Source organism: Nipponia nippon, unplaced genomic scaffold (genome assembly GCF_047370975.1).
Source record: "Nipponia nippon isolate SJK-2023a ecotype South Korea unplaced genomic scaffold, ASM4737097v1 scaffold_3, whole genome shotgun sequence".
NCBI classification, from domain to species: Eukaryota; Metazoa; Chordata; class Aves; order Pelecaniformes; family Threskiornithidae; genus Nipponia; species Nipponia nippon.
In genome coordinates, this window is record NW_028262347.1 from 60,139,268 (window position 1) to 60,159,051 (window position 19,784).

At 44.2% G+C, this 19,784-nt stretch overlaps 1 protein-coding gene across 2 annotated transcripts in view; it reads left to right on the forward strand.

Annotated features, from left to right (window-relative positions):
• SYN3 (synapsin III) overlaps nucleotides 1–19,784 on the forward strand; it is a 206,548-nt gene that overhangs the window by 49,079 nt on the left and 137,685 nt on the right. For both annotated transcript variants that reach the window (XM_087765028.1, XM_009474158.2), the window contains 2 exons: nucleotides 11,196–11,352; nucleotides 18,038–18,127. In XM_087765028.1, the coding sequence (XP_087621154.1) occupies nucleotides 11,196–11,352; nucleotides 18,038–18,127 (247 nt within the window). The remainder of the gene's footprint in view (nucleotides 1–11,195; nucleotides 11,353–18,037; nucleotides 18,128–19,784) is intronic.

Genomic DNA, 19,784 nt, shown 5'->3' on the forward strand with positions numbered 1-19,784 from the left:
ACTTTAGAAGGTGAATTACAGAGCGCACTGCTACTGAGCTGTGTGGAGGCCCCTCAGCCCATCCACATGGGTGCAGCTTGCTTCCTGCTCCCTCCAAGTCCCCCCATCCCACCCACAGTGGTGTCCTGCCTGGCCACAGACACCCCTTGTGGTGCCCAGCCACAGGGAGACACCACGCAGGACACCTTCAACTCACGTGTGCACCAGCTCTGCTGCTGCTGATATTGTTTTTCCATCACTTACTAGGTCTCTGTTAATTATTAAGCAAAATATTCAGTCACAAATCAGAATGTTTCTAGATGGTGAGATATAATACTCATTGTGGTTTTTGAATACTCAAAGTCCTTGGAAATCCCACTGACAAGTTATAGGAAGCAAACACAACAGCATCTTGCTAACAGGCACATTTGGGATTGCCCCCCTGCAGGAGACCTGCCTTCTTCACACTCCAAAGTTAAGGCAACAGAGCGTGGCAGTTTAGTTGAAAGACAGTGAATATACTACAGACCAGTGGATTTTAAATCAATGAAATAATAAACGTTTATAACAACAACAACAATAACAATAACAATAGCAATAAAGCAACCACTGGGGTATTCTCTCCAGATTGAAATTATGTTAGCTGACAAACTACCTAAGAATCTATTAGTTTATTAAACTCTGTCATTTTGCAGCAGGTCTCCTAGGTCTTTCTTGAAACTGGGGACATCCTATTGTACATCTAAATCAAAGCTCTTTCTTTGCTGATCCCTTGATCCTTTCTGACACCCTGGAGTTAAGGCATTCTTTTAGACCCTGTGCTAACTGATTTGAGCTGCACCAGGAAAGAATTGTGGTTCTTTTACCTGGAAGATAAAGCCCCTAATAAGAAGGTATAACAGTCCTTGAAGCCCTACACTAACCACTTGCCTCAGGTAAATTTAAAAAAAAAAAAAAAAAGGCACTTTAGAAACATTATTGTTAATTAAAGAGAGCAAGGAACTGGCAGTATACAGACCTCCGTGACTACTAGGCTGTGTACCTTGAAACAAGTAGCTACAAGTAAGTCAGCAAACAACATAGCTGAAGCCAGACATTACTTTGCTTGCTTGATTTTTAAAACAAGTGTGTCTCCCAGAATTCAGTTTTACAGTAATAAAATTCTGGGTCTCCACCTCCTCTTTTTTTAGCTACTCATTTCTGCACATCTGTAGGATGGGATGCGGGATTTGATAGTTTCAGTGAAATGTGCTACTGGAGAGAGAGACTATCATCTAACAAATCTAAAAAATTGCATGTGTTTTTTTTCTGTGCCAGTTCCACCATGGTATGCGATGGCTCCATCAGCCTATTCAGCACATTTTCTTCAGAGTTAGAAGAAAAAGAGCTGGCCATGGAGTACCTCGTGCAGTCTCTAGCAAGTGCTTTCTTGTTTTTTTTATTTTATTTATTTCCTATTACAGGGCCCTGTAACATGTGCCCTGACTGAGAACAGTGCAGGGGGATGAGCTGGGCACCAGGAGCAGTGTTGGGCTCAGCCAGGGCTGGCAGCGGGGGGGTCTCCCACATGTTGGTCCTTGTTACCCCAGCACTTCTTTGGGTAAAATTGGCACCAGGGCTTCCCTAGTGAAAAGTTAAATATAGGAAGCAAGAGATGGCACTTATTCATCTCAAAGGATCCTTCACCAACTTACACATAGCAACCCCTTCAGCAGAGCAATGGAGTCATTTCTGGGTGCAATGGCTGGACTGCTAAGTCCAGTAAGTGAAAAAACAAGCGTGGGCTGATGCCTGCTTTTAAAGCACTTAGGTGGATTCTTCATCCTCCTTCCAGTGCAGGCACAACTTCCTTTTGCACAGGTCTACACACACACACACAGACAGGGTGAACCGTCTGGAATCTGATTTACCTTAGAAAGCTGTTGGGCTGTGTCACCTCTGCTGGGGTTAGATGTAAGGAATGGGATTTTCATTTTCACTTGTCTTCATTTCTCTGAAGGGCCCTTCATACCAATGTTTCCACAGTGCAAAGAGGCTGTCAGTGCTGGCACTGCACCCACTCTGAGGTGCATTTATGCTTTCAGGATATTATAAAAGTGTCTTAGTATAAATGAGAATTTGGGCTGTCTCTGCTTCTGACAACACTTAGACTCCCAAACTATGATCTCAGCCTCTGCATTAGATTAAATGCAGTCCTGGGTTTGCCTTTTGGGCTTTACAAGGCTTCAGCTATTAATTCCAGTAGATGTGGGAATAAGACAGGGATATGTTGAAAATCTGGACAGCTTTCTTACATGGGGAATACTAATGTCTTTGGGAGCATTTCAGACTTTTAAGGATATAAATTAATCATGCATCAAACTGCTCTCGTCTCCTGTCTCCCCGTGGAGCTGGCTCTTTTGCCATTGGGGCTGATCATCCAGGGGAGAAAGCACATTTTTGTGTGTCTGCATGGGACCTACCACAGTGGCGGCCATACCACTCACAGTGTGGTGTGCAAGCTCACTGTAATGCCACAGCACAGACAATGGCTGATGGACCAGGAGATGCCCAGGAGGGGCAGGACCCTGCATGGAGTAATGGCCCTGGCAAGTGGGGAGGGGTGACAAAACTGACAGCGAAGTGAAGAGGAGCTGAGCGGTATGGACAAAACCTTGCTGTGGGGAAGGATCTCTGCTGTGGAGTGGTGTTTGGTCCTACGGGCCTTGCCTGAATTTAGCCTGTTAGTCTAAGAAGGTGCATGTCTCACCCTGCTCGCCCTGGGTGATATGCCCTTGTCACTCGCAGCTGTGGTGGGGTCAGTGAATGCTTTGATTCCTCCATACAAGCGCATTCATTCCTGTAATTAACAGTGTCTTTCCTGGTGGTTCCAGCTGATTCAGTGCTTCTACCGTGCTCTGCACTCTGATAACAGGACAGCAGCCTGTTGAATCACTATCCCAAACAGACCAGGACCTGAAAGTGCTTTTTTCCCAAAGCATATTTTTGCACTGCAAGCTGCAGTACAATCACAGCATGAGGAAGCAAATCCTTTTACATGGGAGGAGTGGGAAAGAAACTGGCCAGCCCAGCAGCAGGTGTTTTCCTGCTATTCAGAGCTTGCAGACCCCAGGAGACGTGTACTCTGGCTAAAAACATCTGCCTGCTCCAGGATGAAAGACTCTTTAAAGTCCAGTGAGGACACTGTCCCCTGCCCGCTGCACCTTTTCCCACCTCAGTAGGTTCACCCACCCCACAGGGCCATTGACAAGCTGCCCCCTGAAAGAGGCATGTGGGTTTTCTAACCTACAGAGGCCATGCTTTCTCACTACACAGTAGCTGCACATTGCTAGGAGATGGATATTTTCTTGTCTCTTGAGGACTATTCATTCACAAGCGTTGGTGGTTTCTTGCAGTTCTTCTACAGTGATAATATCCAGGGAGGTCATGGGAGTAGCTACTGTCCCTGGACACTGATGTAGGATATATTGGTAGGCCCTAGGTCACTTTCCAGCTTCTTGTCTTCCAGGGACCTTGTGTCAGAGAGGAACCCTAGGTCCTGCCTGGTCCCTGTCTTTTTTATTTTAACTCTTGATCTAATTGAGGTCTTTTTTTAGAATGTCTTTTTCTATTTTTTTGTGCTTCCAAAGCAAAATTCTGAAAATTTCTGCAAAGATGCAGATGAGAGAAAAAATGGGAGAAACTGATTGGGCGAGTTTAGGTTTGTAGAAGCCAGATGGAAAAATATGTTGAGCGCATGGTTCTCCCAAGATTCACAGAATGTGCCACATGGTATAGTACAATATGTGCTATATATTTAACATTGAGCAACATTTGGGTAATATTTTTGTATTGATGGCATGGCAATCTGTAAATGTAATGGAGAAGCATGTATAACAACATGTAAGTTTTTGAAAGTGCACTTTAGGCAAAACACCAACGTTCCAAATGACCACTTCCCTTACTGAAATACCCTGCAGAGACAATGGGCTGGGACAAGGTGTCAAACAGGATAAACCCTAAGCAAGCTGCAGTTACTCATGAAGCAATTTAACACCTCCAGTAAACATTTATAAACCAAGGAATTATTCCCACTTGGGGGATGATTTACTATAATCTTTCACTAATATCTCCCCCCTCTTCACCTACCTGTTCCCATCCTCTTTCTTTTGAGCAGGAGCTAAAAAAAGAAAAGAGAAGTTGGAGTGTGCTTATTTATGTGTTTATTCTCAGTTGCTTCCACCTCAGCTCCTGCTGCTAAACAGCTGCTTGGAGGCCTGCTTCTCCCTTCGGGGTTTACTGACCTCCCAGATGAATAATGTCCCCCTTCACCTCCCCAGCAGCTGGCGCCCAGCCGACGTTCAGGCAGGATGCTGACAGTTATTGGGAAAGCATTTGGCATGCAGGCAGCTGCCAGAAAGCAAAAGTCACCCTGAGCAGACCAGGGTGGGGAGCATCTCAGAGACTAAACGACTCCCTGGCCCTTTTCGCATTTACAGTAATTCTTTCCAATAAGAAATGTGCTGCCAGAGCACTCATTAATTAGTTAATCCTGGACTGAATGCAAGAATGATTAAAGACTGTTGTAGATTGTTTCAGTCTTGATCAGCTTTTTTTCCCTTCCAATCCTGCCTTAATTTGTTTCCTTTCTACATGTTTTTTTACTAAGGCTTCTTCCAGGGAATGGTAAACAGAGAAGTGAAGGGCTAAGTCCTGCTACACCTGCGCTATACTGGTCAAGGTGGATCTTCATTAACGACCTGATATTGGGACAGAGTGCAGCCTCAACAAGCTCGTTGGTGGCAACGAGTTGGAGGGTGGGGAGTGACAGATATGCCAGAGGGCAGAGCTGCCATTCAGAGGCAACTCAACACCTGGGGAAATGGGCCAACAGGAACCTCATGGAGTTCAATAAGGACTATCGCAAAGTCTTGTGGTGAGGGAGGAATAATCCCGGTACTGCTGGGGGGCAGCTGGAGAGAAAACAGCTCTGCACAAAAGGACTGGTAGGTCCTGTGTGCCCTTGCAGGGAAGAAGCCCTATGGCTCACTGGGCAGTATTAGCAAGCATGTAGCTAACGAGACACTGTTCACATCTGGAGTGCTGTGTCCAGCTGTGAGCTCCCCATACAAAAAAGGCATTGACAAACTGGAATGAGTTGAGTGAAAGGCCACCAAGCTCATGAACTGGACTAAAGACATCCAAGGAGAGACTGAGAGAGGGCTTTGTTCAGTCTGTAAGAGGAGGCTGAGGGTAATCCACCTACAGCCATCAGGCAACTAAGAGGAGGGTGTAGAGAAAATGAAGCCAGACTCTTGTTGAAGGTGTGCAGTGAAAGGAAAAGTAAAAACAGACACAACTTGCAACAGGTGAAATTCTAATTAGAGACAATTTTTTAAAAGATTTCCACAGTGAGGGTGGTTAAATACTGGAACAAGTGCCCAGAGAGGCTAGGAGATCTTCATCCTTGGGAATATTCAGATTTTGACTGGACAAGACCCTGATCAACTTAATGTCACTTTGAAGTTAGCCCTGCAATGAGCGGGGTGTTGGGCCACATGATTTCCAAAGATCCTGTCTGACCTAAATTACTCTATGACTTTATTCTGTGATGTTGGAAAGTATTTGGGTCACCTTCTATAAAAGCTTTGGACCACAAGCATTTTGAAGGCAAGCTGCTGTTGGCAGGTGTGGTTGTTACTACTCTGAGGCATCGTCCAGGTCCACATGCTTTTCCTTCTCAAGGCTGATAAGTTTACAAACAAAATACATGGCAGACTTAGGAGACTGCCACAGTACAGTTCAGAGAGTATGTGACATGCGATTTTATGGCTCGTTGACCATTGTTCTGTGGCTGAGAAGCAAATCAGAGCATCTTCCAGGGTGTCCTTGTCTGCATCTAGTGGTACTGGTCCTACTTCAACCATGATTCCTGGTTCCTGTTGCTTTTGCTACAGTGATCTCCCCCACATCCCATGGGTTTTTTCCCAGCCATTCTCTATTACAGTGTCCCAAAATACCTCCTGCTCCTCTCCTCCAGCCTGGTAAAGAGAGGTCATTCTTTATTCTATGTTGCTTTCCTGTTTCTCTAAAACCAGCTCTGTGTTACCTTATTCATATAAGTAATCACATTTATTCTTTCTTTAAATAACTTCAGCAGAGTTTACTTCTTTTTGTGGAAAATATGACATGAGGTTTTGACTGAAATGGGATTTTTTTCTTAGCAATACTCCCATTTTACTATGACATCCAACATAACATTAAATCTAACATCGTGATAGGTGAAAATGTCATAGATTTCATATTACTTTTCAGTAATGTAATAACAATACTATTAACACCCAAATAAAGCACAAAAAAAAATTGTTCCTATTTGTAAATGCCATTTTCTCTTAGCTCTCAGACACCTGAGGCACTGCATAGTTGGAGGGATTATTGCACTTCTCAGGGAGTTGCAGCCACTTACGTCTTGGACTTGCGCCTCAGAAGCTTGCCTGAAGGCTCCATTAATTCCCAGCAATGCAAAGCTTGTTGTATCACATTGCTTAATTATGCACTTTTCTTCCTCTCTGAGTCATGCCAACCAGATAGGAAAGGCTTTGGAAGAGAACTTAGTCAAAATGTGTTGATCACTGGGAAGTGTCAGAAAACTGAAAAATGGAGGGTAGACAGAACCTGAAGTGAGAACGTGCATCTTCTTTTTCTGTTGACATGAAGGGCAAAGTGTCTTGTAAGACTGGCATTCTTTGAGAAAGAGAGCAGGAGATCCCATCCTTCTCCAACAGCACGGGCAAAAAGCTCTCTAAACCCATCATGGTGCTAAAGTATAAAGCAGGTCTACCCTTTGGTTGCAGGTGATTATTCACAGTGGAAGGGATCATTAAAAGGTATTTTGACAACTTAATCTATTCTTGTATGTTCTTTCTTCATGCCCATGAAGCTCGTTGTGCTTCAGTGAGAAAAGCTGAAGGATGAGGAAGCAAGCCAGAGTTATGGCTATATGCAGAAATAAGAAATAGGAAATCTCTTTAGGCATAAAAACTCTCAGCAGGATTTGCTGTCATCACCTTCTCTACTCCAAAGCAGGCTAGGGACCTGCTTTCTGCAGAGAAATGTTATTGATGATCTTTTCAGAGCTGATCCTTTTCTCATAATGAAAGAAGTTAGACACATGGTCACCAGAATAGCTACTGCTGCTCCTGAGATGTTTAACTTCCATATTTAACATCAGGAATCTCTTAAATTGTTTTATATTCCCTCATTTCTGACAAAACCATTTCCAAGACAGCTAATGCTGTCACAGATTTAAGGGTAGATGGGTCCAACCTAAGAAATTATATTCTGCAGTCAGATCTCTTCCTATTAGGTATTTTGGATCCAGGCTTTATACTTAGGTTTATCTCTAAAGTATAGTTTTACCACTAAGAAAGAAAGAGACTGCTAAAATGCATTGGAACAAGTTGAAAAATAGTTAGTTAAGTGCAAATAAGCATGCTGCACTGCAGTATCAGAGTCCAGGCTCAGGACTGGCAGCACCAGCAGCTTCCTAGCCAGACACTCATCATCACCCGGGGGTGATTGACTCTGGTAATCGCTGGCTGATCTCAATTGCCAGGAGGCTGAGTGGCTGCCATATGCCTTGGCTAGCATCTGGGACAAGGAGGCAACTACTGAAAAGGGAGATAAGCCACAGGGACCTGTGGGGGGCTGCTTCACTCTGAGGGTGGCCAGTTCAGTCGTGCACGACTCAGAGCCCTGAAAGGCTCATGCCATGCGTGACAGAGGCCATTGCCTGTGGCGACACAAGCTGAAAGGGAAGCACCTTCCCATTCCAGAGGAAAATGAAATCTCACCAGCTATTTCAATCTGAAAATGAAATTTTTCCAGTCTCCTGGATTTTTTTTTTTTTTTTTTTTTTTAAACAAAGGATTCTTGTGTCTCTACGCCACTCTGGGATGTGTTATGTGCATTTTAGTGGCCTTTATTTTGCCAGGTAGTGCTAGGAGCCAAACTCTAAATGAGAACTGAGCTCTTGGGGTCCAAGAAAGGACTTCTGTAAAAGAGTTGTGGCCAAAGATGGGCTCCAGTTTTCTCCTGGAAGCTTCATCCATCTGGCTATCATGCTAAGGAAGATTCACGACTTCAAGTAGGTGTCTATCACGCAGCCCAGGAAGGGCACCACACCAACATGCAGAGCACAGCTTATTAGCAACATGTTTTAAATCTGTGGTTTACCTTTAGTTCCATTTACCTAACCCGTCTCCCTGTCCATTAGATGTTTGAATGGGCTCTCCTGTATTCTTTCTGTGACCAAACCCATTCCCATGACCTGTCTTTAGCAGGGGTCTAGGTACAGTTTTATTCAAGACTGCTCGTGGCCATCTAAACTCTGGCTGGACAGATGTAGTGGAGAGGAAAGGTACGTGCTCCTGCCACAGCTCTCCTAGTCCTGCCGGACATGGGTGCTTAGGAGCTCAGTACAGTAGGTGCTACTGATTCTGGCTTACCCAAAAGTTTTGGCAACAGTGTTTCAAATGTGGGACTTCTGCCTAACCTGCCTGTCTGCCAAGGGTTTCAACTTTCTGTCACGGGAGATGTTACTGGGTTGGGTTGAACTAGCAAAGAAAACAGATATGCTACTAGCTATTCCAAATCCAAGGCTCGCTATGTTAGCTTAAGCTTTACACTCTGAGAATGAGCAGTAGCTTGCAAAAGTAATCTTCTACCAAAAAAGCAAGAATCCTTGTGTGAAGCAATTAAGTTATTTTCTCCCCAGATCACTGGTACCCCCAGTTATTCAGTTTTCACGCCACCACTCCTACCATGACTATTCATTTCCCTTTTACTGCCTGCTGTCCTTCCTAGCCCCTTGCCTCACATTTTGCCACTGGTCTCTGTTTCTCTGTTACAGACATCTCGCAGACTCCAGGGCTCTCCAGCTGATGTTTATTTGCAACTAGTCCCAGGCCCTGCACTCCTCTGCCTTGTTCTCAGTATCCATGGGAACACCTTCATTGTCCCAGGGCTCAAAGGGGTTCAGTGTCCACCTTCGCTTTAGAGATTCACTCCTCATCTGCTGCATGAGAGAGTGCCCTGCCTTCCTACACGATGCAGAGTTTGAGAATAGGCTTTTCTACATTAATTCTGTATTCTTGTGTCCATCTTCTAAGTTGAGAAACTCTTCCTATGCCAAGATCTGAAAAGACAAGTGCTTTTTTTCTAAACTTTTGGCTGGCAAAAGTAAAGCCATTGCAGGCGGTTACCCAGCCGCTGTGTGTCCTCCCCCCTGAGCTGGCCATGCTCATTTACGTGCTTCCTCCCACCACAGCACCATGTCCCAACCCTGGGGTGTTGGGGAAGATGTTCAAGGGCAAATACTGCTGCTTCCTCTGGGGAGGCCGGAGCAATGGTCTAAACCATGACTGTGCAGCCCCAATAAGTGCTGTTCCCTAAGTCAAGTCTGGGGAAAGACTTGAGCTGTAATAGGGACCATTTTCTTCTTCGTATGCTCAGAAAGCAGAATGAAGGAGGGACATACCTGAAGCTCCTGCCCCTTCAGGCACCACAACTGTTTAGTAACTCAGCGCAGATATCGAATCTTGGTCCTAGGAAGCTGATTAATCCTTCCTAAGGACCTGTGTCTGCCTCTGGGGTACTTTCTACACGGCAAGTCCAGCAGAATGGAGTAGCTCAAGCTTTCCAAGATTTGTATTCGCTTGCTGTTTCTCAGCAGGGGGTCACCACTTGCCTCACCCCCATTGACACCAGGGAGGTCCATAAATCAGCTGCACAGTGATAGCACAGCCCTCCCAATGCTCATTATGCATCTTGCAGCTGGAGGAAAGTACCACCTTTGGTGCCAAGTACATTAGGGAACATGCCTGGGTTTAAAAATGCTCCATGGGAGGGAATTACAACATTTCCAAAGCTTGGCCTCTTGCATCACAAAAGCAGAGCATGCTCCTCACCATGTTTCGGGCCATAACAAAAGCCCAAGGCCAACAAACAAAATGAACCGCTTTAAAACAAAGCTGCGCTGGGTTTTGTATACAGTGTTTGTTGCCACAATCTGGCCCAGAGTCACCATCTCGGATTTCCCTGCCAGAATGATGGAAATATAAATAGGGGCTATAAACCCGAAGTATTTCCAGCTCATACATCCAAAGGATAGAAATTATAGTCTCTTAGCAAGGAAAATGTTCAAGGGTAGTGAGGTAATGGGACCTGGTTACAGAGCTCATTTCTCTGAAAAACTTTAATACAGCATGGAAATTTTTCCAATGTCCTTGATGCAACCTCTGTTAGAGCATAAAATAACCCCTTGTTTCAGTGGAAAAGCCCCTTCCATGCCTTCGAGAATGCAATGCTGAGCTCCATTTTGGGAACAGTTTCTTTCCAGCTGCTGTTGCCAGAGATTCCTGAATGGCTCCGAAGACACAGCGTCAGCAAGGAGTGAAATCTGGCTGTTCGAAAGATAATCCGTTGCCTGTTGCTTACCTAGAAAGGGCCTCACTTTTCTGTGCATTTGCTGAGAACGGCTGCTGTTGAACCATAGGAGTCCCAGCTCCAGTCTTGCTAAATAATATTCTGGAAGTCCATGCCATGAGTCACAGCACTGGATGAGGGGCTCTGTTCATTTGATTAATTACATTACCATGCCTGCCCTTTACTTCTTGACTCATAGCCATAAGAGCCTGGGGTGTGCTGCGTATGTAGTAAACTGATTAAAGGGGGAATGTATGTCAATGTATGGATGTGTACAATAGCTTTTTGAAATCCCTTATGATCTTCCCACCCACTGGCATTGCTTCAATATCGAGTTCAATCATCAGGAAACAAACTCGCTCCCTCATCTGCGTCGCACATTTCAGCGAGCTTGCCAAATATGGCCAAGCTTTTAGAAAGAAAAGAGAATCCCCCCACCCGTGAATTTATGACCCTTGGCTCCACTTGGGGCTTGTTCCTGTGCATGCCTGAGTGACATGGAAACTGCAGCAAATCTGTTTGGCCTGTTTCTACACTCTCACACTTGTAGCTATGTTGGATTTTTCCTTTTTTTAATGACTAGGGGGTTTTGTTTGGTTTGTTACCTTCTAACGCAAGCAACACATGACAAGAGACCCAAAGAAGAGCAACATGTGTTAATGAAAAGGGGAAGGGTCGAAAAGAAACAAGGAGAGGCTAGAAGTGTTGCTGAGCATTTGAAAGTAAAACGTCACTCCCCTCATCTCTTCCAGGTCCTTCAAGCCAGACTTTGTTCTGATCCGGCAGCACGCCTACAGCATGGCGCTGGGAGAGGACTTCCGCAGCCTCATCATCGGCCTCCAGTATGGTGGCATCCACACGGTCAACTCCCTCTACTCCATCTACAACTTCTGCAGCAAGCCCTGGGTGGTAAGTGACGATCCAGCTCTACTGCATACCAACACTGCAAAGTAGATATCGGGTACCAATAAAGCACCAAACTCAACTTGCAGTCTGTTTTATACGAATTCGTCTCTTCAGCTTAAAATCACCATCTAAACACCCTTAGGAATCCAGCTGGGAATTCTTGGGGAAAAAACCTACCAGCACTGCTCCTTTTTCAGCCTCTAGTAATATCAAGGTGTTATTTCCTCACCCTGAGTAGGACGTTTCAGCTGTCCCAGACTCTAATGTGTCACAAACAGCTAACAGTACAGTAGCACCTAGATTTCTTGTAAGGCAGAGTAGATGAATAGTAATAGATCAATAATATCAGGTCAATAGTAGCATGTCTCTGTGCTGACCAAAACACAGTAAAGCTACCTTAAAAGAAACATTAACATTCGCTTTTTTAGAAGGTATCTTAACCGAGCTATTTCTAGCATCTTTTATTAGATGCACACTTATGGTATCCAGGTGCCCCAGCCTAAGACTAAGATTATCCATTCCTTGCAAAAGTGCAGCCTGCACTTATCTTCTCTTGTATTCTCTTCCTACTTTTTCTGGGTGGCACTTTGTTGTGAGGAAATTAGCTGAAAAGGGGAAGAAAGGTAGAGAGATGACTTTTTCAACAGCTAGGTCTAGGAAAAAAAGGGAACATAGAATGACAAAGAACTGGGAAAGAGGCAGAAGGAAAGGGGAAAGCATGTAGAGTTTTTCAGCAGTTTCAGAAGGAAATACAAGATTATCATAAAGTGTCGGTTCATTGAACCTGAAAGACTGCACCTCGGAAACACCTTGGGCTGAGTCAGCTCCTGGGGAGAACAGGACAGTGTTTTGATATTTTGCACTGGGAGCACCCTTCACCCATTCTTTAAATTTTGTCAAGTTCACTTAAAAAATCTCAGAAAACCTTTGAAAATATTATCATTGTCTTGTCTCAGCCCCAAATCAGAGTTTGTAATAATTCCCCCGTCCTGTTTTATAACCAGCTCTAAGTCACCAGGAACTGCAGGAGCAGGAGAACCAGAGGAGTAAGGCTGGCCATCATGAGCCAGAGGAGCAAGGCTGGCCATTGTAGCATCTGCCGGAAGAAGTCAGATGCCGATACCATTTTGGAGTCCACATCTGGGTCTTCCAAGCAGTTTCATCCCAAAGTGCCCTCTCTGATGACTGATGCTCGCAGAATGGAAATTTCCCTGTATTGTTCTAAGTCCGAAGCAGGGAACTACAAGCTATATGGATGTGACAAGGAGATGGGACTTTCCAATATGTCCCCATGGAAAACTTTTAGATACGTTTTTAGGAATTCCCCTTACTCATTGCACAAATATAGCTTGGGGTGAGATGGAATGTTTATAGCAAGTGGTAACTATCTTCCTCATTACCTAATGAAGTCTTTTTTGTTGTTGTTTTTTCCTTGGAATAAATATCCTATTAGTCTTCAGTGTGTTGACTGGTAGTTTAAATCCAGCTGAGGTCTGTAATGACTCAGGCTTTTATTTCCATGACTATGCAGTGTTGGATTTAACTAATTTCTTACCAAAAAGGTACCAGTGTAACAGACATGGTCTTCTCAGTTTTAACCTCTTTTATGACATTTGGGGGGTTTTTTTGAGACCAAAAGCAGGGTCCTGCCTTTTCCAAAAATGTTGCAGTGCAGTAACGAGAGTAGTGTGAAAAATCTCGCTTTTCCATCACTGTATAGGTGGATGATGCACATTTGGCCTCAGTCCCCATTTGAATGATGAGGGTTGCTGGGATCAGAAAGGGGAGAAAGAGAGGGCTCAAGTACTGGGCTCAAGTGCCAGGCTCAGTACAACACCTTTGCATTGTTTTCTACAGTTGGTCCTATGCACAAGGACTTGTTGACCCCAGTGACCAGACAAAAAGCTTCCGCATTTACACTGGCTTTTGCTGAGGGAGACAGTTATGCGGTCTATTCCATCTGATTTTAGGGTTGAGTCAGTCAAGGTTTAGTTGACATTTTTCAACTCGTGCCTTGTAATTACATTTCTGATGGTGTGCAGGAACCTTAAGATGTGACAGGCCTATTTTTAGGTATCTAAAATAAAAGAAAACAAACAAACTCAGCACAAAAGAAAAAGAAAAAGAAAAAGAAAAAGAAAAAGAAAAAGAAAAAGAAAAAGAAAAAGAAAAAGAAAAAGAAAAAGAAAAAGAAAAAGAAAAAGAAAAAGGAAGAGGAAAAAAAAGGAAAAGGAAAAGGAAAAGGAAAAGAAAAAGAAAAAGAAAAAGAAAAAGAAAAGAAAAAGAAAAAGAAAAAGAAAAAGAAAAAGAAAAAGAAAAAGAAAAAGAAAAAGAAAAAGAAAAAGAAAAAGAAAAAGCAGGGCTGGCAAGGCAGTGTGGGAGAAATTAGCTCTGCCAGTAACTCGGCTCTAGCTGTTCTCGGTTCGGTTGTGCCATGCTTTCCTCACAGGGAATACAGCTGGCTCAGACAACCTTCCTAGAGGAGTCAAGGAAACCACTTGTAAATACTTAGGTTTGCAGGATGCCTCCTTTCCCTTCTGCCCCTGCACACTAATCACCACCCAAACCAGCAATTGTAACGCACTAAGTAATCTAAGAGCTCAGATGGGATCTGAGCTCGTATTTGGCACCACTGAAATTTTATCAGGTTGAAGCTCAGGTAGAGATTGCACTGGGGCGTTTGAGGGAAGAAAGCTTCACTGGCAGCAGAATCAGAAAATTTTGATTTTGTGATAGCTGGGAAATGAGAGATAGGGACAGACCACTTGGGTGCATGTTCCACTCAGATTGCAAAACAGGCATCTTGAAATAAGGGATCTGCTTAACAAAGATTACTGGAAACTTTTTGGACCTAGAAAACAGTTGAGATACATGAAGAAATGAAATTAAATACCCCTGGGAAAAGTGCTTTTTACTCTCCCGTTTTATTTTTTCCAAAAATGGTTCCATTTTGTAGAAATGTTTATGATTTTGTGGAGGGGGATGGAAGTGAGACTGTTTTTCTCTGGCAATTTGCAACAATGTTTTTTCTCAGCAACTCTAATTACAATCAGCTGAGTTTGGGCTTGAGTTTACTCAAACATGCAGCCCCATTTTTTAATGACATTTGCCAGGTTTCCAGTACTGCAATACACAAATTTCTTCAAAGGTTAAAATTTGCATTAAACACAGGCACAGTTTGAAATAAGTGTTTCTGAAAGAGAAACAAACACATTCAGAGGGATCTCACACACAGCAAAACATCTAAGAAACCTAAGTTTTACGATGATCCCAGAATAACTGAGAAATAAGGCTACAAGCAGCCTAAACACAATGCTTCAATAATTTTTGTGTTATAAAAGTTACAATACAAAATACAGTGGGAACAATGCTCAGAGTAGTACTCATATTACATGGAGTAAGGTCTGTAATTGTAAGGCAACTTCTGCATCTGTAAGACTGCAGGAAATACAAAGTCTTGAAGATAGTCATCTACAGAGTCCAAGAGACTCCCAGCCAAACTCTTACTGACTGTCAAGGGATATAGGCTCCCTAATGACCTAGACACTTTAAAAATATGCAAAAGGCCTTGAGATTCTCTGAATGGATCTTTTTATTTCTCTGTAAAGACTCTCTGCAAGTAACTCTGATGTCCAACCAGCCAGGCAAGGTATCTCACTTAAAACCCAGACTGTGCCACATTGCCTTGCCCCATGTCTTGTTTTGCGGTCTGGATGCAATCTCACTAAAACCAGTGGAACCACGGAAAGTAAGAACCGATACCAAAATGTGGAAGGGGCAGTTATATCTAGCTGAGGTGCTGACAGTAACATTCCTACCCATCTAAAATGCACTGGGAGGTGCTACTTAAGCTCTGCTATCAGGTATCTAAGAGGCTGTTGCACCACATAACATGGGTGTCTCTATGCCAATATCCTGTACCTAACAATTGCCAAAACAAAGGAAAAAAAGGAGGTAATTGTCCCATGAGGGTCAATACTAAAGTCAGACCTTTTTGCAGGCTTGGCCCACTGGGGGTGTTCCCAGATGGGGCTGTCTCTCATGTGTCCATCTGAAATGCTTGTTATTTCAGCAACAGCAAAGAGCTGTATGCTTCAAAAGGAAGCCCAAGGAACAAGTCAGGACACTGTCTGTCAGCTGCACCGTTGTTCCAGTTATTTTCTTTGAGCTGTTTTCCTAAGATAAATGTATGTCGCCTCAATGTCACGGTGTCCATGTTTCGCCAGGGCTGCGTGCACGCGCAGTGAGGGGCATGGGCTGCTCTCAGCCAGGGTGTTTTTCCTCCTCTCCCTGTTTCTGTCGCAGTCTGTTTAACTTTTAAGCCCTGTTTGCTCACTTTGCTAGTTAAAACAGGGCTTTATTTTTCTTCTCTAGGATGTGCAGGGCTAGTGCAAGTAGTTAAGCAAGCTGTCCTCCTTCCCCAACGTCAATACTCTCCTTGCCAATGATAATTATTCTACAGAGGGAGTTTTTCTCTTATCTGCTAATGCATGCGAGGGGGTGGTGGTGTTAGTGATGTGATATGCCGCCTCTTGATATTTTCTGGGTTTGCTTGAATGCCACATTTTGACGTACAAGATTAGCAAAAGGATTCTTTGCATTTGTTGGCAAATCTGCTGGCAGCTGCCCCTTCAGCATGTGGCCTGGGACTGACACACACCTTGCAGCTTAATTTTTTTACATACAGGCTGGATTTTTTTTTACAACCATACCACCCTTTAACTCCCAAAGAGGTATTGCTTCTCCACTGCCAAGTGAATTTTCAACTTGTTATACAGAAATGCTTTTGCTTAGACTAGCCCAGTAACCAGGACAGGAGCCCTAATGTAACCACTCAGCAGCAAACATTCTCAGCAGTTCTCTCTTTATCTGCAGTGTAACCTTGGGGTTGCAATTTGGCACATTTACTGGCTTCAACCGTTGCTCGGAAGTGCTCAGAACATGTAAGATTAGGCAGCTTATGCTACTGGGAAGAAAGAGGGCTTTCTTTCCCTTCCCTTGTTTCCTAGATGTCTGTCTCCTTCCCTTAATCCATGTGTAACTTCCCTGTGTGTTACCACCTGTCACACAGGTGACACAAAGGTCTCCTTCAAGATGAATGCATCCCTAGCTTTGATGGGGAACTTGAAGGAACTTTTGTAAAGGACTTACAGTGAGACTTGGCCCAGACGGGAGGCCTTTATTAATTTAACTTGGTTTTACCCAATTCCAGCGGGCTTGGAAACAAGATGCAGTTTCTAAATTATTTTGCAAGTAGGACATCAATGGGGACTTCAGTCACATCTACCAGCTCAGCAGGAAACAAGATTCTTATCTATGGAGCAATCCCCAATCACTTTGTTCTCTTAATGTCCATGAAAATAACCAAGCTACCTTACTCAGCTTTACTCCCCCTTCTGCAAGGCTGCCAGTCTAACCACTTCACCCACACACCCACAGCACTTCCAGTTCAGCATTGCCCGTGGTAACGGGGCTGTACCGCTTCAGAGAGACAGCAGAATGGCTAGAGTTGTGATTGTAAAGAATCCAAGTTGCTCCTGAGATCCATGTTTCAGATACATATATCTCACCTCTTATTCTCTTTGGTATACCAACCCTTCTTCGGCAACATTTTCTGTTATGGTTATTAAGTTTCTTTCTTATAGTTTTGGGTTTTTTTTCCAGCTGATCAATGACAGATTGAACAGGGAGGCTGCAGACAATGCACAGAATAGTCTGCTCGCTTCACAGATGGCCGAAGCGGAGCAGGAATTTGAACGGAAATCAAAACTCAGTCCTACCATGGGGAGCTTTGTGTCTGGCTGAGCACAAGCCTGAATGATGAACAGTTTATAATAGTGATGGTAGTGGTGATAATGGTGAAGTTCATGCTGACAGGCTGGGACAATGGCAAATGTTTGCCCTTGTACGTGAAACACCAGCACTGTTGCTTTCCCCATTGATGTTACATACTGCTTTCTCTAGCTACCATCCTCACAGACTGGTGCTTCCCTCAGACGTCACTGGTAGGTGGGACAGCAGCAGCAGATGATCTCCCCTTTTTCCTGCCATGCATGGGGGGCTGTTGGGAGACCCTTGGTTTGTAACAGATGTCAGTTATGATTGCCAGTGGGTTCATGCTTGCTTGGTCTAACAACTCAAACCAGGTAGCACAGGCAATTCCCTCCAGTCATCTCTGTCCCTTAGCAATTCTCCTTCCCTTCGGCACGATGGGTAAATGTGCCTTGCTTTGATTTGGCTGTGGGGCAGAGATCCAAGGGAGATCTTTGGCTTATTTTGTCTCTGCTCAGGAGTGGTGGCACTGCTTTCCTGCCTGGTCACTCCTCTGAGCCCTTTCCTCTACCAAGAAGAGCCCCCTCACCCTCTCCCCAGCCACATTTGGAAAACAAAACTTGTTCATAGCAGATCTGTAACTAAACCCAAACGGATCCCCTGTTGGCTCTTGAAACCCTTCTCTGCTCTCTTGGGCCAAGATTGCGTACACAGGCTGGCTTGTCCCTGAGTAAATACAGTAACTTCATATTCTCTTGCTGCTCTCAGGTCAAGAAAGCAAGGTGGGAAAGGCATAACAACATGTTTGTCTCACCTCCTTCACCAGTATCAGAACATTTTGCAAGCACTTACCTGCTACACAGTAAGACACTGATATCCACTGTGTCTGTTTTTCTGTTCCCTCCCTCACCCCAAGTTCTCTCAGCTCATTAAAATCTTCAACTCGTTGGGTCCTGAGAAGTTCCCCCTCGTGGAGCAAACGTTCTTCCCAAGCCATAAGCAGATGGTGAGTACCTTTGCTTTCTTCTGGCTATAGGGTGGATGGGGGAGAAGCAACGAATGTCAGTTGGGCATAAGACATGGTGGTGGGAATGCTGGGAAGAGTCTCAGCTTCACTTCCGGAGAATTACTAGCTAAAAGCAATATGCAAAAAGCAGTGCTCGGAAACCTCTTCCCCTTCTTGCCTGGCCCTCCCCCAGGTCACATATGGACCCTGAAAAAGTGAAAAATTAGAACAGGCTCAACATCAGAACAAAAATCCATTGTAAAGTCTAATCAACAAAAGCTCATCCCTTAGAGTACGGAATCAGAAAAAGCGGGGGTTTTCCCCTCCTGGAATTGTTGAAAATACGTTGACGATTTGGGACATGGGCCATAAGAGATGTTTGTGTCACAGTGTTAGTTTGCTTGGTCTGTCACGTGGTTGCCATCCATGAAACATTTATCAGCCAGACGAGGTACTCAAAGCAAACCGGAGTTCTTGAAAAAGAGGTTGTTTTAGCTTGTAATGTTTCCTTTGCACAGCGGCCCTGGGGTCTGGTCTTCCTGTCAACAACTAAACACTCAGTGCCCTGTGTGGCTACTGGGCACGCTACCAAACTCTTAGGCCACCTTCCAAGAGATTTGCGTAGGTGCCTTTAGTCCTGGACAACACGGCAAAGTGAGTGCCTTTGTTTAAAACTGTTCATGTCTCTTATTTTCCCTGGGTTAAAAGGGTGGCTAGTCCTTCATGCATTTTTGCTCCCAACTTACATCCACGAATTAGTGACTCTTCTTACCTGGCTGAGGCTTTCATCTGATGAGACCCTGAGTGAACCACAACCCCTCCCCATGTGAGCCATTGGCTGTCTGAGCTTATTTCCCTTACTTGTGAACTCGAGCAACATTGGCAGCCCAAAGGTTGGGGTTGTTGAGATGTCAAACTAGGGCTCAAAAAAACGTTCAAACAACTCCTCTTTTCTCACGCGCCTGTTGCAACACTGTGGGCCAACCACAATGCATAACAGGGTGTAGGTACCTGATGGTGGATATAGGCACCTAGCGGGAGCTTCAAAATTCAAAAGGAAGCCTCATCAAGATTCTTGTGAAAAATCCCACCGGTGCTCGCTAGGTACCTGAATACTTGAAATGCCAGTCCTTCGTCTCTGTTCCAATACTCTGTTCTCTAACTGTGCTGTGTGGACCACAGCACTTCCGTACTTCACAGGCACGTCATGGAGGTAAGTGCAGCCACGAGCGCTGTGAAGCACTCAAGTAATGCAGCGGTAAGACTGGTATTATCATTTAAGACGTAAAGAAATGGATGGTCCTTAAACACGGTGTGACAGTTTGTTGCAGACTTCTAAGGCAAATCAGTTGATAGATCCCATTGCATTTAATTCCCACTGATTTATAAAGAGGGTTTGTGACACATGTAATGCTTCAGACAGTTGTGACTTTGTGTGACCATTACTTCAGGAATGGTATTTTTGGAAGACTTGATTAAGGTTTTCATTGCAAATATGTTAGCTAGCACTTTTAGCATTATTTTCTTGTCTGGAAATCTGATTCTTGATTCCTCAGCATGTAAATGCATTTGTTTTACCCGCACAGTAGTTTGGTTTAGCAGAGCACTGATCTTAATTTCACATATTTGTCATCTTTATAACTGATTACCTACTTGG